The sequence below is a fragment of the Parus major genome, chromosome 18 (assembly GCF_001522545.3).
Source record: "Parus major isolate Abel chromosome 18, Parus_major1.1, whole genome shotgun sequence".
In the NCBI taxonomy this organism is placed as follows: Eukaryota; Metazoa; Chordata; class Aves; order Passeriformes; family Paridae; genus Parus; species Parus major.
In genome coordinates this window covers 6,551,092-6,572,127 of record NC_031786.1, presented here as the reverse complement: position 1 = coordinate 6,572,127, position 21,036 = coordinate 6,551,092, and the positions used below count along the sequence as shown (strand labels likewise).

The window sequence follows — 21,036 nt, the reverse complement described above, 5'->3', positions numbered from 1 at the left end:
CTTAAGTGCAAAGCCCAACTGACATCAAAGCAACAGAAAGTCTAATCCCGTTTTGAATCAGTGCAAGCACATGCAGCGAATGTTAAACAGGGAATCCGGCTGCAAAAAAAGGGAGGATTATCTTTAATTTCCTGAGTGAGGGACTAAGCAAGGGAGACGGAGAGAAAAGAAAGGCACAAGACCAGAAAGAAGTGACTGTCAGCACAGGGAGGAGGAGGAGGAAGGCAGGGTGAGGAGGACAGTGCGAGCAGCAGCTCACATGTGCCTGGAGAGGTGAGTCCAGCGGGAGCCAGGAACTGGCACGTGGGAAGGAGCCCTGTGCCAGAACCTGCCCAAGTTCCCACAGGGATTCAGGGGAAGGGTTTGGGTTTGCTGTGCTGGGGCAGGGGCTGGTGTGGGTTGTAACTCCTGGCTTTTGATCTGGGGCTGTGGAGATGCTTTTCAAGGGAGCTCAGAGCTGGACTGCCGCGGAATGACGTAGCAAAGGGTTAGTTACCTGATTACTTTTATTTCTTGCAAAAGATACTAGCAGAGCAGAGCTTCCTAAACCACCAAGCCCTGCTACCTGTCTGAGAGTGGACTCTGGATGGGTTTCTGTAGCTGTTTGCCAGCAGCAGGTCCCACCAGCTCTCATAAGGGCAGTCACTGCTGCATTTCATACTATGGCTGATGTTCAGCTTCACAGGTCATGAGTTCATGGAGCTGTGTCCAGGTTCTGGCTTGGGGCTGGGATGTATCCCGGCACTGAAGCCCATCTGGTGGCAGTGGCCAGCTGCAGGCATCAGCTGTGCTGTGGCATGATAGGAGATATCTGGGGCCAAACCAGCCCAAACCTTTGTCTGCCAGTGAGCTGTGATCCTCCCCCTCCTCCTCCTCCTTGTGGGCAGTGCATCTCTCTTCATCAAGCCCCCTAATTCATCTTCTTGGACTGCTTCCAGCAGCAGCTATTGCCAGGAGGGTGTGTAAGAGGCAATGGAGTAAATACCTCTGTAAGCACCTTTGTGCCCAAATCCTCCATGGTGCTCTCCCTTTGCCCTTGACACTGGTGCTGACGAGGTGGAGTGCTGAGCAGGGTGGGAAATGCCTGGCCTGGATGTAATGTGGCAGGAGATGGATGCCTGTACAGGAAAGGCTCCTGGGGACAGGATGTGACTTCTGAGGATCAGAGACTTGCTGGGTTGCTTAAGGACAAGAGCAAAGCCCAGCAGTGGGGCACCCATCACCCCTCAGTGCTCAGGGAGCCAGGTGATGTGTGAATCGATGTCAGGAGCTGCAGGAAGGGCTCCTGTGGGTGGCTTTAAATCTGGGCAATAACCTGCTTTCTGGCATGGCCTGATTCAGTGCAGGAGAGGCTCTTCCTCACCCTGCTTCATTCTCAGCCTGCACTCTCCTCCCTGCAGAACAGATCCTGTGGTCCAGCACTGCCTCTGCCACGGTGGTGCTGCCCTTTTGCAGGTGCCAGACATCAGCCCTTTGCTGACCTGGGAGTGTTTGGGCAGTGGTGTCTGCACACCCATCCAGGGAATCAACCCTGTCTGCCATCGGCATCAAACTGCCCTTGCTCCCTTGTTTGCCTGAGCCTCCTCCTGCCCAGATCTGAGATGCAGCCCTGGGATTGCAGCAAGGCTTTGAGTTGAGCTGGCCACACTTTAAAAAAACAGCAATGAAAGAGAAGCCTGAGCCACAGCTGAAAGGAGAGAAGTGTATTTCCATCCAGCTGCTTCATAACATACTTAAAATATTTTGGATGTCTGGTATGGGCCTTCACAGACCTCCTGCCCACTCAGTGGGGATGAAACAGCCATGAACTTCTAAGTTGGGTTTTCATGGGTGAGATCTGGGGGTGGGAGTCTTGCAGTCCAAAATTTGGAGCCATGTCTGTCCCAGCCTCACCTGGAGCCAGCACTGGCCATGAAGCTGCTGTGGATGCCACTGTGTGTATTGCTTCTGCCTGTGTGGCTGCTTCCATGCTGGACAGCAAATTCATCTCAAAATAATGTCAGATTAGAGAGGAGGGGCTTGCACAGCTGCAGGGGCTGTGAGACAAGCCAGGATGAGCTGCAGCCACCCAAGACATGGGCTAACCTAAAAAGACTGCTTTGAACTGTTGCATTGAATTAAAAAAAAAAACAAACCAACAACCTCCTTCCCAATACTTTACAAGGAGACGATCGCTGTAGCAGGGACCTCTAGATGGCAACATCGACCTGAGGAGCTGCAAGCAGGAACCGGGGTCCTGCAGAACTGAGCAGCCCGAAGCAGCTGGAGCCCCCAGACCCCTCACCCAAAGTGGGGAACACAAGTCAGTGCTGCCTTGGGCACCTTTCTGCAGAGGCTGAGGGCAGAGCTGGCCACACAACTGTGTCTGCACCTTGAAACCCCCTAGACTCTAAAACATCTCGTACTGGTGCATGGGAGGGGGTGAATTGTTAAAGAACTTACTCTGCAGAGAAAACTCAGTTGATGCTCTCAGCACCTGCTCTGCAGGAACAGTGGAATAAATGTCATGGGGAGGATGTGTCAGCTCTGCAAGGTTGACACAGTCGAAGCCCCTGGCAGCTGTTTGTGCTGGTGTCACCAACCAGCTGTTCTGCCTTAAAGAATGGCTGGAAAAGTGGGGTTCATGGAGGGAAATGGGGGCTGCTGCCTGCTCCTTCCAGCTCCACTCCCTGCAAGCAGGGCCATCAAGGGAAGGTGCTGGGCTTCAGTGCAGTGTCAGGACTGCCAATATATGGTTAAATGTTTGAAGGCTGCAATGGAAATTGTTGATTTTTAGTAAACTCCTCCAGTGGCACCGTCCATTTAAAAGGTTTATGTGACACCAGAGATCAAAGTGTGAGTTACCCAGCTTTAGCCACACGAGTGGCTGCAGCAGCACAACTTTTTGCTGGGGATGTCAGGGTGCTGTGCCCTTACTGTGGTTTAACAGCATGTGCTAGAGGTTGCTGGGGTGAAAAAGTCCTTCCCCTGCCTGAAATGGGACACACATTTTGTACAAAGCAGGACCTGGGCTACTCTTTTGCAAAGTGGGTTTAGTCTGTGCTCAGGGAACTGCAAAGCTTAATTAAGATCCTTAAAAGGACAAAAGGTGCTGCATAAATTCAGGGGATTATTATAAATGTCACTGCGCTTTACAAGCTCTGGAAAAACTCAGAGGGGGAATAACAAGACCTTTCACTTCACAGCCCTTTCTAGCTGGGCTACTTAGAGCTTCGTGCTTCAGCATAGCAGCCATAAAATGTTGACATTTATAATTAGATATGCATAATAATCTCTTTATTCCCAGTCTGAAAAGACAGGGTGTGTCTGGAGATGTCAGTCCCTCCTCCTTGCTGGGGATCCCCCTCATTGGGATTGCTCATGAAACCATCATTTGGTGAAATGTCTCAGGGCCTGGTTTGAAGAGGTGTGGGATCTTTGTAACTCCCCCAGGGAGCTGCAGGCTGGCCGTTTAGTGAATAAAACCAAGCCTCCATGTGTTTTTAATCTGATTAGTTGATGATAATCCAGTGGTATCATGCAACAAAACTGTCCAGCTTTATTAGGCAATCTCTTGTTTTAAAAGAACTGTGCTTGAGGGAGTACTTGCCTCTGCTGTTTCTGCTGAAGATTGGCAGAAATGGGTGATTTTTGGTAGTTTTAGTGCTTTGTGACAGTAGGATTAATTTGGGCTTGGACAGCTGGGGATCAGTGGATTTTGGTCCCACGGGTGCCATCAGTGGCATTATGCAGCCCCTCTGCCAAGGAGGTTGGGGGTGGAGGGCTGGGGGTGAAATTGGGGAGGGCTGATTCCCAGACCACCGTGCTGCTCCTGAATCCATGACGGGAAACCTCTCTCCGCGGCCGGTCCTGTAGCACCGCACCAATCCCGGATCAAGCACTGGCTCGGTCCCGTACGACGCCAGTCCCAGACCACCGGCTCGGAGCTGGACAGAGGAGGATGGAGGATTCCCAAGGGAGCCGGTCCCGAACCACTGGCTCAGTCCTGGATGGAGAATGGGGAACCTCCCGCCAGCTCGGTCCCGAACCCCGCCGGTCCCGGAGCATCGCGTCGGTCCCGTAGCACGGCGGTGCCGCTCCCCGCCGCCGGTCCCGGGCCGCGCTGTGTGTCCAGCCGGACCCCGCTCCAAGCGAGCCGATGCCCGGGAGCCCGGGGCAGCCCCGGCCGGGGGCGGAGCGCTCCCTGCCCCGCTCGACGCCGCATCACGGTGAGTGACAGCAGCCCCGGCCCGGCCCCGCCGCACAACCCGCCGGGCTTTTCCAATCAGGCCGGGCCGGGGAGGGATTTCCTGCCGGGACGGGGCCGGCCCGAGCGGGACTTTGCCGAGTGCCGCGCCGCTGCCAGCCGGGACCCGCGGCTCCGCTCCGGTACCGGCCCCGCTCCCGCCCCGCGCGGCTCGGGAAGTTGCGGCCGGTCCGGGCTCGGCAGTGCTCGGTTCGCCGCGGTCCGAAGCGGCTCCGCACGGTGTGGGCGGGTCCGGTCCGGTGCCGTCGGTTCGCCCCGGCGCGGTTCGGTTCGCCCCGGTGCGGCGGGCTGGGAGCGCCGCCAGGTGAGTGGGGCCGGCGGAACAACTCGCCCCAGGAGCCGCGGAACAACTCGCCTCGGTGGGGGCAGAAATCCCCCCCGAGTGCGCCCGGAGAAAGGAGCCGCCCCTCCCGGGGGTCTCGGGGCGGGGGCGCGGCCGGGGCCCCCTCGCTGCCCGCCCGGAGCCGCCCGGGGGAACCGAGCTGCCCCCGCCGCCCCTGGGGACTCGGCTGGGTGCCTTCGGCTCCTTTGCATCTTTCCTCCGCCACTTACGTAACTGGTGTGGCTTTATTTGGGGGGTTTTTCTCCTCCTCGCTCTCCTTTTTTCTTCCCCGGCGCTGCCGTTGGCTGCGGGAATGTTTGGGATAGTTTGGTTCTCCAGGTGAATTCCTGGGCTGGAGGCTCATCTCTGCTCGTGTGGGAGGGATGTTTTGCTGTCGCTTTTCCAGCTTTGTGCGTTTCTCGAATTCTACCTTCGCTGCTCCTCTCTGGAAGGGCTGAGGAGGTGCAGGTCGGCACTGGGAACTCCGGGTCCCCCCGGCTTGCCCGCTGAACCCCGCATGGTCCGGGAGCCGAGGCAGCAGCACCGGGGCCGTTTCCCGAGGGAGGCCGGACAGACTTTTCAAATATGAAGTCGTCTCACCGCCTCGCGTTCGCTTCTTGTGAGCGCTCCTGAGGAGCAGCGCAGAGTTGGGTGCAGTGCACAGGGTTAAACGAAATAGTTCTGAAGACGGTAGGACGCAGGGGCATTTCGGGAGGGGATTTGTTTGCGGCGAGAGGTTAGTCTGAGTCAAGTGGCTGAAACTTTGTTGTGAGGTAGGTAAACTTCCCCAGGACCAGGGGAGGTGGCAGCTGACCCCGACGGGCACCAGCTAAGGCAGTACCTGAGGATCATCTTTTCATCTGCCCTGTGCTGCTGCACCCTGGGGAGCGCTGGAACACGGGGAAGTCATGAGCCGTGTTTATGGGCAGCTGCAGCTCCTGGCTGAGCAATGCAATGCCACAGGATTCTCCTTCTGGTTTTGCCCCCACCCCAACAGGACCTGTCACTGTTGCCTTGTCTCCCCTGTGATTTCCATGCTCCGAACAGTGACCTCGATTGCTCGGAGGAAGCGACACCCACTGTTATATAAACTGTGGAGGGCGAGCGCTCTGGGAAGGGAGACTCCACTGAGCCATGACTGGGGGAACCAGAGCTGCCCATCTGTCCTGGATGGGCAGAGGGGAAGTTGTGGGGTGATCTGGCGATGGCCTTGCAGCTGGCACGGTGTATGCTCCCTGCTCTCCTGCACGCACGCTCCTCCCCGGTGTCAGAGCAGCCTGCCAGATGCATGGCCCTGAACCAGGAGGGATTTTCTTACCACACAGTTTGGGCAGCCCAGATGCAGTGTGGGAGCACAGGCTGGGACATGTGAACTGCTTCTGTAGGACCCTGTGCCCTCTCCAGGGTACCCTGGCTGGGCAGGATATGGCCTTGATCCTGTTCTGTGCACAGTTGTCCTGCTGAATTATACCCAAGTCCTCACTGGGGCCAGAGAGAGCTCCTGAACTGGTGAAGAAGTGTCTTGGGTCCCAGAGCATTGAGTGTCCCAGGAAGTTTGGAGGGTGAAGATTTATCCTTGCGCAGGAGAAGAGTGTGAGGCAGGCTGACCCTCCCATGGGCTGGAGAGAGCTTTGGCTAAACCTTCCCAGCTCCATCCCTCGTGTGCTGCCACGAGAAAAGGAGAGGGGGAGGTGTCATGTGCCCCAAGCCCTGTGTGCTGCCTTTAGGGAGGATGTGGTGTGTGTGGCCCTGGGAGGGCAGGGAAGGAGCTGTGCCCCTGTCCTGCTCCAGGGGCAGCACCCTCAGGAGGTTTCCTCCACAGGTTCTTCCCTCTCCATTTAACATAAGGATGAGCCAAGTCCCTCCAGGACTAAATATAGTCAAAGTATTCGTTCTTCGGCATGGATACAAAAGCTGTCGCGATGGAGCCGGGAGGTAAATGGCCTTTGGGGGCTGACTCTGCTCTTCCCTCCGCAGGTCCCAGGCTGCCGTGCCGGGGCTCGGCTGTGCTCGGGGCTCCCCAGCGTGCCTGCAGTGCCGTCACCGAGAGGAATGCCAAAACGAAGGGGCTAATGAGCACCAGAGAGGGAGGATCTATAACTTCCAGATGGCAACGAGCCCATAATCCCTTTGGGAAGAATTAGGGACTCATCAATGCAGCAGAGCCTGCTGAAGGGAGCAAAGCACGACACCTCTGGCTCCAGGAGTGCTGTGAGAGGCTGAGGGCATCCCAATGCTGCCAGCGCTGGACACCCTGCCCCGTGCTGCCTGGCTTTGTCTCATAGAGCTCTGGTGCTGCCAGGAGCTTGTCCCCAAGCACTGAAGTATTTTTTGTTTTAAATGATTGCATGTTCTCCAACCAAACCCCATCAGTGTCCTGCTCCTCCTGATGCAGAAAGGGGCTTCTGCCCTTAACAGAAAGACTTCTTCCTTCTGGTTTTTATGCCCTGTGGGATTGTAAAGTGTGCTTCTTCCTGGATTTCATCTCTCATCAAAGTGTGTTTTGAGGAATTAGGGGCTTATTTCCATGGCTTTATAAACCTCTGGAATCTGAGTGTTTCTACGTTGCCGCTGCTCCCACCTGCCTGCGATGGGGCGCGAGCAGGAGCTGATCCAGGCCGTGAAGAACGGGGACATACCTGGCGTGCAGAAACTGGTGGCCAAGATCAAGGCGTCCAAGAGCAGTGAGTACCTGGGCAGAGAGCCATGGGCTCCCTCCCCCTGGCTGGGCACTCCTGCCAGTCCTGGGGTGCAAGTGTCAGTGCTGGCCAAGCCAGGGTGCTGGCTCTGACCCCCGGCACACGAGTTACGCTGCGGCTGGATGCGGGAGTGCGAGCACAGCCCGTGCGGATGAATGACCGGGCTGTAAGCAATCCTACAGCTGAGCTGGGCTTCCCCTTGGGCTCTGGGCCAGGGTCCTGGAGTGTGGACCACGGAGCAGGATGGGTGAAGGGAAGCTGCCGTGGCAGGGGGAAGTGAACCGCTTTGGGGGGGACACTGCTACAAAGGGTCTTTAGCGGTTACTGCTCACTCCCAGCCTTATTTATCTTGTGAAAAATTATCATCCCGGCCAGTCGACTGGAACCAATCGTCAAGCCTTGAATTTCAGTCTGGTAATGTTTAACCCTTCAGCAGGGCTGTTTTCTTGCCTGTGCTCTCAGAAAGGTCAGCAGCAAGCAGAGCTTGGGGCGAACAGAGAGCTCGGGAGGGGTCCCCAAGGGCACCGGGGTCCTGCAGATGCTGCATGGCATCTGGAAGAGACAGGGAGGGTGGAAAGGTGCATGAGATTGTGGCCAGTGCCACAGAGCCCTTGCATAGAGCTGAGCTCCTGGTCATTTCTTCTGACAGACCAAGAGAAGGAAACTGGGAAAAGTAAATAAAAGGGCTCTCGATGCCCTATTATATTATCACCCAGTTGTCTGGCTGGCTGGGGGAAGGTGTGCCCTGGCTCCCTGGGCTGTGGGAGTGTGGATACCCCTGCCAAGGCTGCTCATCGTGGGGGGTCTCGTGGGAGTGTGTGGGAAAGCTGAAGGGGAATAAGCTGTCTGGAGGAGGGAGAGGGGAAACTCAGGCAGGGAAGCTTTAAGGCTTCTTAGGAGCAGCTCAGAGCAGAGAGGCTGGTGCGGAGAAACCTGAGTTAGGCTGAGGATTATAAAACGTGAGGAGGGGATCAGCTCCCCTGGGTCATCTACTGGAAGGATTTGACTGGGGCCAGAACTTTGTAAATCTCAACTGCTGGACTTTCAGAAGGGCTGGGAGCTGCCTCCTCCCCAGAACAGGGGCATCTGGTGCCCCTCCCCTGGGTGAAGGTACTGGGTGTCATTGCCTCTGCTGCTCAGGGACTGTGCCTGTACAGGATCCCTGAGCTGAACAAGAGCAGTCTGCCCATATGGGTGGGTTGAAGGACACCCCCAAGGCAATGTCAGGACATGAGTGTCCCTCTGGCTGACACAGCCCTGTCCCCTGAGTTGGTGTCCCATGGCCTAGCAGTGTGTGCAGGCTGGGGTGCTCATGGCTCTCTTCCTCCTGCACAGCCAGAGGGGTGAATTCACACTTGTTTTCTCCCGTACCCTCCGGTAACTCTCTCCCAGTTCAATCCTGTCTGTTTTCTCTCTGGAGTCTTCCCCTCCCTGCAGCTGTGGGGCACCCACGTGAACATGTGTGTTTAACTCCCCCACTGCAGCAGCATCAGCAGCTCCCTGGGCTTATTTTTATTTTATTCCTTTATAAGGAGGAGCCAAAAAACCCTGACCCCTCCAAGGCAACTGCTGCAAGCCCTCAGTGGGGCTCCTATGCTTGACCTGCTGGGGGGGCTTGCATGGTCCTGGAGGCTCATCCCTGGTATGGAGGGCACCACTGCTCCCCTTCCCTTATGGTTCCCTTTCTCTTTTCTCACCAATGGCGTGTGAGCCAAGCATTTGCTGCCTTTGCTGCTCATTAAAGTGCCTTTTCCATATGACAGGCTGAGATGCTGATTTTTTTTTTGATTTTTTTTTTCAAATATATTTTTTTAAATCCCTCTAAGAGTCCTTCTGCTGTCTCAGTGGATTGGGAGCTCGATCGCTGTGATCAGCCCTCTGGGGCTTCCTGTGCCTAAAAAAGTCACCGCACGTAAGCAAAATCCAAGCGCCAGTCCCAGCAGCGGGAACTTCAGGGACACGTTGTTTAATATTCTCGGTGCGCAAGCGCCGCCACACAAGTGGGTCACAGCACCTCTCATTCCAAGGTGCTGGGGTGGGCAGGGACAAGATTTTTGGGGGCAGGAGCCAGGAGGGAAAGGGCAGGCGAGGGCAGTTGTCCTGCCTGTGGGAAGGGGACGTCAGCACGACGCCGTGGTCACTCCTGCAGACAGGGAGGGGGTTCTGGTCTGGGAGAGCCAGGCTGCTCCTGCCAGGCCAGCCGTGCTTTGCTGAGGTTCCCTGGCAATGGAAACATCCCGCTTTTTATTTTCTTTCTCCCTCTCCCCTCCCCTCTGCCTCGGGAGCGCTGCAGAGTTTAATTGAAATTGTTAAACGACCCATCACGGCTTTGGCCTCTCTCCCCCGCGATCAATCACGTCCCTGGGCTGCTGCCCTCACCAACAATGCACCAGTTGGCCTGGCCAGGGCCAGCACCGAGGGGCTGGGGCTCCCAGGAGAGGAGAGAGGCAGAGCCCCTCTGGCCAGGGATCTCAGGGGCAGCAGCTCCTGGAGCTGGATGGTGCCCAGCAAAGTTTGGGTGTCCCCATCCCTGGATGCAGAATCAAGGGATAGGGGATGGGGGTGCCCCTGTGATAACCAGGGCCTGGAGGAGCTGTGGAAGGTGATGGGAGCTGGACTCACTGTTTGTCTTCCTCAAGGGAGTGGTAAAGGTTTTTGTTTAAACGTGTGCGAAGTGCAAAGAAAGGGCAGCAGCTGAGCAAACTGGTGTGAAACTCTCAAGGACGGAGCAAAGCCCTGCTGAGGTTCAGCTGCAGCTTTGAGGAGGTTCTGTCAGCCACTTGCCCCATTTCAGCAGCTATGTTGGTGCTTTCCAGACCTTCGATATTAAGGACTGGGCTGGGCTCCTGGGACATGGCTGTGTTTGGGCCATGACCTAGCAAGTTGTTAAACGCTAGCAAAGCTTGCAGAGAGGTGTTGGCTTTATGGCCATGCCTGTGTTGGAGCCTCTCACTGCTGCGTCCCAGCAGCACAAAGCATGTTAAGGTTTTCTCAAGATCTGTGCCAGCCCTCAGATGCTGCTGCCACCATCCAGTTTGGCAGGAGAAGGACAGTGCTGCTCTGCACTCTGCTCACTGCTGTGAGACTGTAGCAGGCAGATGTGGGATAACTCACTCATCTCCCCCTTGAATATCCTCCTAATCCCTAGTAGCTGTATCAGCTTAAGCCTCAAAGCGTGAGGTTTAATATCTCTCCTGTGATTTGTTAGCCTTTGCCACCGGCGCTCTGTGTCTCTGTCCTCTGCAGAAACATCCACCCTCCTTTCATGACCTGCTGGGATTTCTGCTTCTCCCAACAGCAGCAAGTCTGTAGTTGTTAGGGGGAGAAGTTGCTCCTTTTTGCAATCTGGGAGTTATTTTGTAATGGTGTTGGACGTGCCTTTGTGCCAGGCAGAAAGCCCAGGGTGCCATCCCCCTTACAGAGGCAGACCATCCTCTTGTTTGGAGCGAGGCTTGTCTCAAACCCTCGGGTACTCCAGGTGCTATTCCTGGTCTGGCAGCAGGGCAGAGCCCAGACTGGCCTTGGGCAGGATCCTTATCGTGTCAGGCTCTGTTACACGCGATGGCTTTTCCCGGTGGCAGTGGTCCAGGGGTGCCCGGGCACCTTTCCTGCTCCACTCCTGCCGCGGGCAGTGCAGGCGGTTGGACCTGGCTCTGCCACCAAGCACAAGTGTAGCCCTGGCCATGTCTCTTGAAGCCCAAGTTTCGAGGACGAGTTCCCAAAGCGTCCTTGGCCGTGTCCTCCCTCCTCTCCCCGCACGCTGTAGGTCTGACGGGCTGGACCGGCTCCGCAGCCGCGCTCCGGCTTGGAAGGGCTGTGGGCACGCCTGCGGAGAGACGCTGAGAAACTCTGCCGAAACGGGCAAAACTCCCTCTTCCTCCAGGACTGAGCCAGGAGCAGGGCGAGGCACCGTGCCCGGGGAGCCGGGCTGGCGGCGGCCCCGTGCCGGGGACCCCAGCACCCCACAGCGTGCCCAGACCTGCTCCTGAACCAGCCTGCGGTGGGTGGGTGGTGGGAGTGGGAGAAAAGAGGCTTCAAAGGCTCTGGAGAGTGCGGCAGCCACGGGGCTGGATGGTGGTGGGGCTGCAGCTCCGTGGCAAACTGGGGTCAATCCTTTCTTCCTCCTCCTGTGGCTCCCAACCCCCCTGGAAGGGGATCTCCTCTGGTAGCCTGGTGTTTGCTGGGTGGGTTTTCCCCATCCACATCCTGGCGTTCCCACCTCTTTCTCTGGGAAGGAAAAGCTCGGCACAGGCAGGGGAAGAAGGGACAGTTGGTTTTCAAAGCTGGGCTCAACGGGTGCTGTGTTTGGAAAGGGGCCCGGCTGCCACCAGAGCGCCCGGAGCCAGGGAAAGAGTCGCTGTGCCGAGAGCAGGAGATAAGGCGTGAGCAAACAGCGTCACACTGGGAGATGGAGGAGCCTGTGCTGGGCACTGGCTGGGCCTCTGCCCCTCTGCACCCCATTTCCCTGTGTTAAAAGCTCCACATCTCCCCCTGTCCCAGGTCTGTATTTCTGTCCCCAGCCTTGGCAGGGCAACCTGTGGTGCCTGCTGTCAGCCAGGGGCACGGCAGCTGACTTTTTCTTGTCTCTGTAAAAACGTAGGGGGGAAACCAGGCTAATTCTGGGGAAGGGGATGAATGTGGGGACTACTGCTCCAGGCCATGCTGCTGTCCATTGGAAATGGCCAGACAGTGCTGGGGTATCCCAGAGAATCTGGGATCTCCTGGAAATGTGGAGGTCCCTAGAGGCCACGGATGGAGGCAGGCTGGCATCCGTCCCCAGTGTCACAGGCAGGAGGCTGAGGTTTGGGACAGGAGGGGAATTTCCATCCCTTGGGCATTTCCTGGTGACTCAGCTCAGACCAGGGGGCTCAGCTGTCCCTTCCCAAGGGCCACAGAGGCCGTTTTGGCTGTCTGACCCAGAAATGCGTGACAATTCAGATGAGGACAGCTTGAAGGCAGACAGGGAGGGCAGTCCCGAGTCCTGGGACGCCGTGTGCCCGGCTGCCAGCAGCACATGGGCACGGTAACCAGGACGGTGCTCCCCAGGGCTGCAGAGAACAGGACATGGCAAGAACACTGCCAGCACAGGCATTCTGTCCTCTGGCTTGGCTGGTTTCAGGAGGGAGCTGGTGGACAACGACAACGACCAGCATCACTTCTGCCACCTCCCTGGCAGTATCCCAGTGCCGCAAAGAGGTTTTTGTGGGAAGGTGGGAGGTGAACTGTTGGATCCCAGTGGCGATGGACCGCGTGTAAGATGGTTTCCTGCTGGAAATGGATGCTTCCACCAGCATTGCTCCAGCAAGAGTTAAAAGCGGGGTTGGATGCCGTGCGTGTATGTGTGCATGCACGCGCCCTGCTTTGTTTTTAAAAGCGCCTCGGCTGTCCTGGATCCCTGCCAGACCCGGGGCCCGCCGCTGGCAAAAACTCCGGCAAAGGAGTATGAAAGGGGCAAGAAACTAAATAACAATAAACCACCTTTTTTTTTTTTTTTTTTTTCTGGCTGCTCTAGCAAGCGAGAGGGTGGGGAGGAGCTGCGAGCATTCCGGCTCCCCCTAAATCCCATCCTGGCTTCCCTAAAAAATCACTCCTGGATGGAGAGGGAGGGATCTGTTTGAACCTTGGGGCTGTAATATCACCCAAGCCTTGCCGAGGTGTCCTGGTGAGTCACAGACCTGTCTGGAGATGCCCAAACTGCTTGGAAATGGCTCTGTCAGTATGATCTCTACCCTCCCAGGGAAGGGCTGGATACTCTGGCCCATCCCTGGGATGCTGCCCGGGGTAGGTGCGAAGCCACCCCGAGCCGTTTGCAACCCCAGGGAGAAAGGCCGGAGCTGCAAGCGAGCAGGGCTGCGATGGCGAGATAAGGGAGCAGGGAGAACCTGCGTGAGGCAGGTATGCAGCTCCCGCAGCATCCCAGGCCTGGTGCAACACGTCCGGCTGTGCTTCCGCCAAGCCCTGCCAGCGCCGCTCCCTGCGGGCCCCAGCCAAGGCTGCGCAGGGAGTGCGTGGCTCCCGGCGTTACTGCCGTGCCCAGACCCCTGCCCCGTCCTCCCCGGTGCCATCCCAGGAGCTGGGTCTGGCTCGGCCACCCGAGGTGGGCAGCTGTACTGGGAGGGGTGAAAAATCCTGGGATTTCATAATCCTGGATTGTGTAAGGCCCTGTCTGGATGGAAGAGTTGGCGAGCGTGGCAAGGGCATCTGGTGCCTGTCACCGAGGTGGCCCCAGCAGCGAGGTTGGCTCAGCCTCTGCCACCCACTCTGCAGGTGCCTCTTGCCTCCATGGAGCATCTATCTCAGGGGCTGCCTGCCTCACTTTCCCCCTCCAGCAGCCCCTTGTGAGGCATCGCCTTGTTTCTTTGCCAGGACAGGCGTGGATAAGCCTGAAGGGAGTTTCCAGCTGGAGGTGAACTGGGTGCAAATAGCAAGATGGAGAATAGCAAGATGGAACCCCACCCATCTTCCCCTTCCATGGGTGTCCTGTCCCAACTCACAGCCTGTGCAACCCCTCAGGGCCCTGGGATATGTCCCCACCATGGCAAGGCCACGTGAGAACCACTTGCCTCAGTGGCCTCCAAAAGGGGCCAGAGTCCTCCTTGGTGGCTAATCATTGCCTACATGGGGGACATGGGGACACCGTGAGTCTGGCCAGCAATGTGGGGTCCAACACAACCATGGCCCAGGGATTGTTTTGGGCTGCAGCCCAGGCTGCTCTGATTGGTCTGAAGCAGCTCTGGTTTGGTTTTGTGTGGCTGACACACATGGGAAGGGCTTCATCAGCCCTCCTGGCTTCCCTGAACCAGTACCTGCTAATCCTGCTGGCTTAAAAAGAAGGGAGACGCTCCTCCTCCTCCTCCTTAGAGGGAAGGAGGCTCCTGCACAGAATGAGGTGCTGCCTCTGACCCTGCTCTGTGTCTACAAACCTCAAGAGCTACTTAAGCATTGGGAGAGCCCTCAGTTTCCTCCTCAACAGTGTTGAGGCGCAGGCAACTCCCTGTCTTGGAGCACCTGTCCCACTGGTTATATTTAGCAGCACATGGATATCCTGGAGCTGCTTCTCTGTTGTTTTCACCCCAAACCTGGTGTGGATGTGCAGGTGTCCAGTTCTGAGTCCCCAAAGTCATGGCTCTACTCTATCCCACTGCAGCCTGCTCCAAATGCCTATGGCTTTGTGGGACTGAATTCACAGCAGGTGAGTGGTCCTGGATGAACATCTCCTCCCAGGAGCAGTGCAGGTGGGTGCCTCTCCTCAGTCCCAAACTTTGGGACAGGGACCAGCATGTGGCTGGTCATTAACCCCCTGCACCCACACATGTTGCCAGCCATGTGTTTGCAAAATCAGTAACTCATTTTCCAGGAAGGGACATGAGGCTTCTGGGTCTGGTTGGCTCTCCTGATGCTTTCCCAGAAGGATTGCCACTGCTCAGAAAGCCATTCCCTGCCAGGGCTGGGGATGGAGCAACCTGCCATCATCTTGTGGCCAGGGTGGGGGGCATTGGGTGCCACAGAAGGGGTAGCACAGAGCAAGAAGTGGTGCTTTTCCCACAAAAAGGGTCCCATTTTTCCCTGTGCTCCCCCACTTTCTCCCTGCACGCTCCCTGGGATGCTGCGGGGCAGCAGGTGGGGGTTTCAGGTCTCGCTCCCACGTCCTGCCTGCGCCAAGTCGGGCTTGCTGGGGCCGTTCCTGACACGCACCCGCCACGCTGGGAAGGCGTAAACAGATCGGGTTCCCGGCAGGGGTCCAGGGAGTGGGCAGGTCTTGGCTTGTGTCCCACCACTGCTCCATCGAGATGGGGTGTGGGGAGCACCCAGGCAGGGCTGGGATGGAGGGGTCTGACCTGGCAGAGGAGTCCCTGCGGGAAGCTGGGCATGACATTGGTTTGGCAAGGAGCCACGGATGTTGCCTCTGCCTCTGTTTACCTCTGGTGCTGAGGTGGGCCTGTTCTTTGGGGGAGGGGAGGTGTTGATGTGCTGCCCCCAAACCACTTCCTGATTCCTTTATGGGGAGCTGCTGGCCAGAGCTCAGCCCATGGACTGAGATCCAGCTCCTTCTTTTCTATTGGAGTTGTATTATGATGCCTTTGACCTTGCTGTAACTCAGCCCTTGTCCCTTCCAAGGTATATGGGGGGATGGGGCTGCTCTGTGTCGCCTTTGTCCCCAGCTGGTCCCCAAGCAGCTGCTGCCTGACTCTGGCGTCCGGGCTGGGCAATGGGAGGAACCCACTGCCCTCCCTGCCGGCCCTGGAGCAGCTGGGACAAGGGGAGGGAGTCAGGAATGCAGTGCCCAGAATAACTCAGCAGTCACCAAGGGTCCTGAAGGGATGGGAAGGTGGGTGTGGGGTCCTGGGGTGGGTTCCTGCTTCCAGGACAGGGTGATGCCTCTCCCCAGGACACAGACTGTCACCAGCTCCTAAGTGATTGCTGCTTCCATGTGCGGACATGCAGGGTGGTGCAGGACATCCTGGTCATGAAGCTGTCATGTCCCTCTGCTGTGCACTGCATATGGAACCCCACTGTAGAGCAGGATCCCAGGCAAATCCTTCACTGTCACGTCTGCATGAAAATGTCCCAGTCCAGCTAAGGCAGCATTTTGGCAATGGCTTTCCCACTTTGGCATTGTCCAGCCAGAAACACAGGCAGGAAGTTGGAGGGTCTGATCCATCTGGGAAAGAGCTCTCACTCTGGCCATGGACAACACCATGTCACGGTGCTGCTGAAAGGACACCACCTTTCCCTGTCTTGGGAGGGAAAGGAGAGAGTGGCAATGGAATGACCCCTGTCAGGCTGCTTGTCCCAGGCTGGACAGAGCTTGGCCTGTGCCTGCTGGGTATGGACCCATCCCTCTCCCATTCCCACTTGCCAGCAGCATGGAGCAGCCAGTCAATTCTCAGGTGTTTTGGTAGGTGACCTTTGCACAGGGAATGGGAACAGCAAGGTGCCCTATGCACCCTCACCATCACTGGAGAAGGGATTTGGAGGGGGATCCCTCCTGTCCATCATAGCTTGGGAGCTGAGCAACCACTGCTGGGTGAGATCCTTACACTCTTTCCCAATGCAGATGCCACAAATGGCTGCAGCATCACGGAATCTGCAGGAGCAGTCACTGGGCATCCCTTGAAACTGGCAGGAAGCAGGGGCCATGTGTTGGCTCTGTCCCGGAGGGAAAGAGGTGTTTTGCTGAAGCTGCTGAATCCAGGCTGCAGTTCAGAGGGGGCCGGACAGTGCAGGCATCACTTGCTGGAAGGAAGCTTTAGGAAGCTGAGCGCTTTGTTTCAGTTTGGCAGTAGAGAATATAGTCAGCAGCCCCCCAGAAGTGGAAATCTTTGGTTCTTAGGAAAACCCAGTTCCCAGACAGCAGCTGCCGTGTCCCTGCACAGCCCAGGCTGTGACTGTCCCAGGGGACCCCGGCGGGCACGTCCCGAGCGGGGCTGGCGGCAGCACCAGCTTGCAGGGTCAGAGTTGAAGAAAGGCATCCGCAAGGTATTTTTAACCGTGTGACTCCGAACTCTGGCTGCCAGCAGCCGTCTGAGGTTAGTCCCGGGCTGCCGACAGCTGATTGCCAACGGGCTGCTGGCGAGAGGGGGGAGTTTGGAGTAAAATTCAGTTCCCAGCCGTGTCGGCCTCGGGAAGGAGTGGCGGCACTTGAACCATCGACCTTCTGGGTGACCTCGAACGAACAGCTTCACCTCCTGCTGCCTCCCCTCCCATCCTTTGTGTGCCTTGCCCAGATTAGCACAGCCAGGGTGGGGACAGCCGCTCCGTCCGCCCTGGCAGCGCCTGCTCCAGGTGCACGGCAGCTTCCCTGGGGCCAAAGGAGGAGGATGTCACAGGATTTCCAGCCTCCGCATCGCTGTGTGCTTTGAGTACTGGCTCCACCGGCTGGAGCAGCTCCTGGGTGCCAAGCTGCCATGTGCGGGCACGGGGCTGGCACTGAGGGTGACATGGTGCCACGGGGCTGTGGCTGTCCCCCAGCCTCAGCCTTGCCCTGCTTCCCCTGGGAGCTGCACGGTTGCTGCAACCTCCAAGCTACAATGTAGGGGCTGGATCCTTGTTTTGCTCCCTTGAGCCCACAGGGTTTTGCTGGCCACTGTTGGCGGCTCTAATTTTGATCTGGGGCTCATTGTTAGAACCATAAAATAAATAGGTACGTGCTGCTCTTGGAGCGTCAAACCCCTCCAGGTGTAGGTGGGTTGCTCAGTTGCTGTGTCCCTGCCCGCCCTCCCTAATTAACTGTTGCTCAGCTAATCCAGACTTACTGACCTGCCCTAATCTTCCCATGCAAGGCCAGCACTTCACTGCTGGCTTCTGTCACTCATCCCTCACGTCCTCTTTGAGCCTCTCTCATGTTTACAGCCCTGGGTATGTGATGTAGGATGGTACCCCAGGAAGCAACAGAACACATGGTGGGAGATGGTTCCCTTGGAAGCCCCATGCAGGGCTGCTGAGGTTGCTTTCATGACCAGCAGCTCCCTCTGTGCCCACACACACTCAAACTGCTCCTCTCACCGTCCCCCCACATCCTGCTTCCCCTCTTTCTTCCTCCCATTGACCTGCTGCCGGTTGGATTATTTCTCCCCAGATGCTGCAATCCGCATTTTTCCCAGGTTGAATCTGCCTGGGTTTGTTCTCCTAATCTCTCTAAGTCCTTTTTGTGTTATTTCTGTGTTTGTCAATCTGTAGCACATCCACCACAGATTATTTTAATGCACCATTTGCTGGGTATGGCATTAATGACAACACTGAGAGCGTCTGTAGGAGCAGTCCCTTTGCCGGGGTATCTGGGATAGCCCTTCCTTGGCTCCCAGGGAGCCAGCTGGACAGGAGCTAAGGTGCATTGTTAATGCTGGAGCTGGTGCTCTGCTGGTGCCTGTGTCCCACAGCCCAGGGCCCCTTGGCCCCATGGTGTGCGAGCTGCAGGTTCAGGCAGTGCTCGCACTTGGCTGTTGGCCCCCACCGCTATCAGCCCATCTCTTCCCGCTCGGGAGGCGTCCTGTCCTTTCGGAAGGATGGGGGAAATGGAAAAGGCTCCACCTCTTCCCTGGGCAAATACAGCTCCTCTGAGTTCATATCCTGGAGAGCGGAATAGCCAGGTCCCAGCAGGGACGGTGACTTCACCTCCCGGTAACGCGTTTCCCTGGCCAGCTGGGAAAGGAGCCCTTGTATCTCTGAAGGAGCCGCCTGGTTTCCCCCACCCAAAGCCTTTCCCCGCTGGTTCCATCCTGGATGGGGCTGGGGGATGCAATTTTGGCTCTGTGGGGAAGGGGTGTTACCAATTCTCCTGGCCAGGGGAGCTGGGCTGGGCTGCATCACTTTGGGTAGGCAGCCACTACAAACCCACAAATTATTGTGGAGAGGGGGAGCAAGCACCATTCATCTCACCCCAGCTGAAATCCTTCTGGGGGCCTGAAACTCAGAGCAGGAGCATGTGTTTGGCTTTTGCAAGGGGTGAATTCAGCTCCAAAGGATCCTTGTGATGATCTTTTCCCTGCTTGGTGTTTGTCCCCTCTGTCCCCTGTGGCCATCAAACCTTGGGGTCGAGAGCAGAGAGCTGCACCTTCTTCCCAGCTGTGTGGATGGAGACGGGGCTTCCGATTCTGCTTTTCCTTTCATTGTTCTGGGAGCCTTCACTTTGAACAAACTGCCTGTTTTTTCCTGCTTTGCTTGTGAGGGGAAGCAGCAGGGGTGAATTGGGGTTTGGATGGGGGTCCTGGAGTGGCTGGGCTGGGGGTGAGTGATCAGTGTCTGTACTGTATGTAGATGCTGCCCAGTGTCTCACCTGCTACCAGCCTCTTAAAAAACCTTAAAAGTTTGATTTCCCCTGGAAAAAATATTCACAGCTTTTTCCAAAGAAGGAAAAAGGCTCCCAGTTGATTCCATGGTCCTGTTGCCCTATCCCTCTTTGCCTGTCATGGGTCTCCAGCCCAGCCTACCATGGAAGGCAGATCCTTGGAGCTCTCAAACTCCCCTGCCTTTGCCATCACCTGCATTCACCATCATCCACCATCGTATCTGAACATGTTGCAGGCCAGTATTGCTTAAAGAAGGAGATGAGGAGGGATGCCAAGGAGACTCAGACATGCCATCAGCAGACAAGTTGGTGGCAAGAACAGCTTGGGCTCTGTGTGGCTGTAAGCCCTAAGATTTGGGGCTCTAGCTAGGGGTGAACAGTGATTTGTGTTGAGGTTATGAAAAGAAATGAGCATTATGTGCAGGGATACTCACATCACTGGGATGCTGTGAGGAGCTGCCCAGAGTTCAGCTCCTGGAAGGTTATTGCACCTGCTGGGCTTATTCCAGGCTGCTGAAACCAGGAGCAGGGCCTGGTGTGACAGCTGTCCTGCAGCCTGGGCAGTGTCAGAGCAGCCAGGACCCTGGTCTGGCCCAGGGTTTGGTGGGTTTCTCAGTTACTCTTGAGGAGTTGCCAGGTGCTGGTGTAGGGACAGTAAGGGGCTCCCAGCTGCTCTTATGTCACTGCCATTTGCCCTCTGCTGATGGGAATCCACCTCCTTGATTGCAGCTTCCACATCCCTGCCAGTTAGCCCAGTGGCTTTGCCCTAGTCACACCAACCCCATAGTGCCTGGCTTGGCAAGGGGCTTGTTTGTCAGCTTTGGTGGGGAGCCCATCCTCAGTGATGCTGCAGAGCCTCAAGCCCAGAACAGGCTCTTTGTGGGCAGGAAGGCACCCCTGGCATTTGGACTCAGGGATGGGTGCTCAGCCAGGTATCCTGGGCAGCAGCACTGGGCTCAGTGTTTGCAGTGCAGCTGGTGGCTGCAATAGAGAACTGGGGTCAGGAGCCCTTGACTCTCACCTAGCCTCTGTTCCGAGCTGGCTGGGCAGCTTTGGTTGAGTTTCTTAACATCTCTATGGCTGAACTCCTTCCCTGTCGAGGTGGGTGAATCTTCTGAACCTATTGAGAAACTGCTCCTGAAGCAGGCAGTCTGCCGGGAGGAGCCGGGTGTGGGTGGCCACAGCGGACGTGCCTGTGGACAGAGAGGCGACAGGGAAGGGTGATTCCTGCGGAAGAGGGATGGACATCACCTCTTTGGGTCTTGATTTTGGCCAAGACAAAACAGTCTGTGAGTCTGTCCTGAGCCCTGGCATGAAAGCACCATATGCTGAGGCAGGGCCACCCCAGGCCATCACAGGGCAGGTTGGGTGAAGCTGCCACCTCCGCCTCCAGCTCTAGAGGCTGCCACCACCACCAGAGATGGCTGGTGCTCTGCAGGATAGCAGCTGATTAGCACCTCCATCTGGTTTATTGGCTTAGTGGTGACAGTCCCTAGGTGGATTTCATTTTCCCAGGAGGGTATGTGCATCTATTTTGTGTGTTCAATGCACACTGTCCCTCTCCCACTGCCCAGGGAAGCTGGATTGTGTTCCTGCACTGCCCTTGCAGGGCTTTTTTGCATGCAGGCTACTTGTAGCAGGCGGTGAAGGGGTGCTCAGGACCGGATGTTCAGGGATGCTTACGGTACAGGGACACTCAGGGTTGATGTGTGGCTGGCAGCACAGGGATGTTCATGACACTGGGACGCTCAGACCTGCAGTACAGGGAGGCTCAAGGCACAGGGGTACTTGCAGGCAGCAGCATAGGGATGTGACTTCCCAGGACGAGGGGATGGAATGAGGGTCTGTGACACAGGAACAGCAGAAAGGGGTGTTTTTCCAAGCATCTCTGGCAAGGAGGTGGATCTCCACAAGGATCTGTGTGTTGTCCTCCACATCAACAAAGCCTTGGAAATGGGGGAGGTCTGCTGTGGCTGCCCTG

At 56.9% G+C, this 21,036-nt stretch overlaps 1 protein-coding gene across 3 annotated transcripts in view; it reads left to right on the top strand.

Moving 5' to 3' along the window:
- Positions 1-4,319: 4,319 nt before the first annotated feature.
- CASKIN2 (CASK interacting protein 2) overlaps positions 4,320-21,036 on the top strand; it is a 33,322-nt gene continuing 16,605 nt past the window's right edge. For all 3 annotated transcript variants that reach the window (XM_015645725.3, XM_015645726.3, XM_015645724.3), the window contains exons 1-2: positions 4,320-4,550; positions 6,546-7,252. In XM_015645725.3, the coding sequence (XP_015501211.1) occupies positions 7,159-7,252 (94 nt within the window). In that variant the 5' untranslated portion in view covers positions 4,320-4,550; positions 6,546-7,158. The remainder of the gene's footprint in view (positions 4,551-6,545; positions 7,253-21,036) is intronic.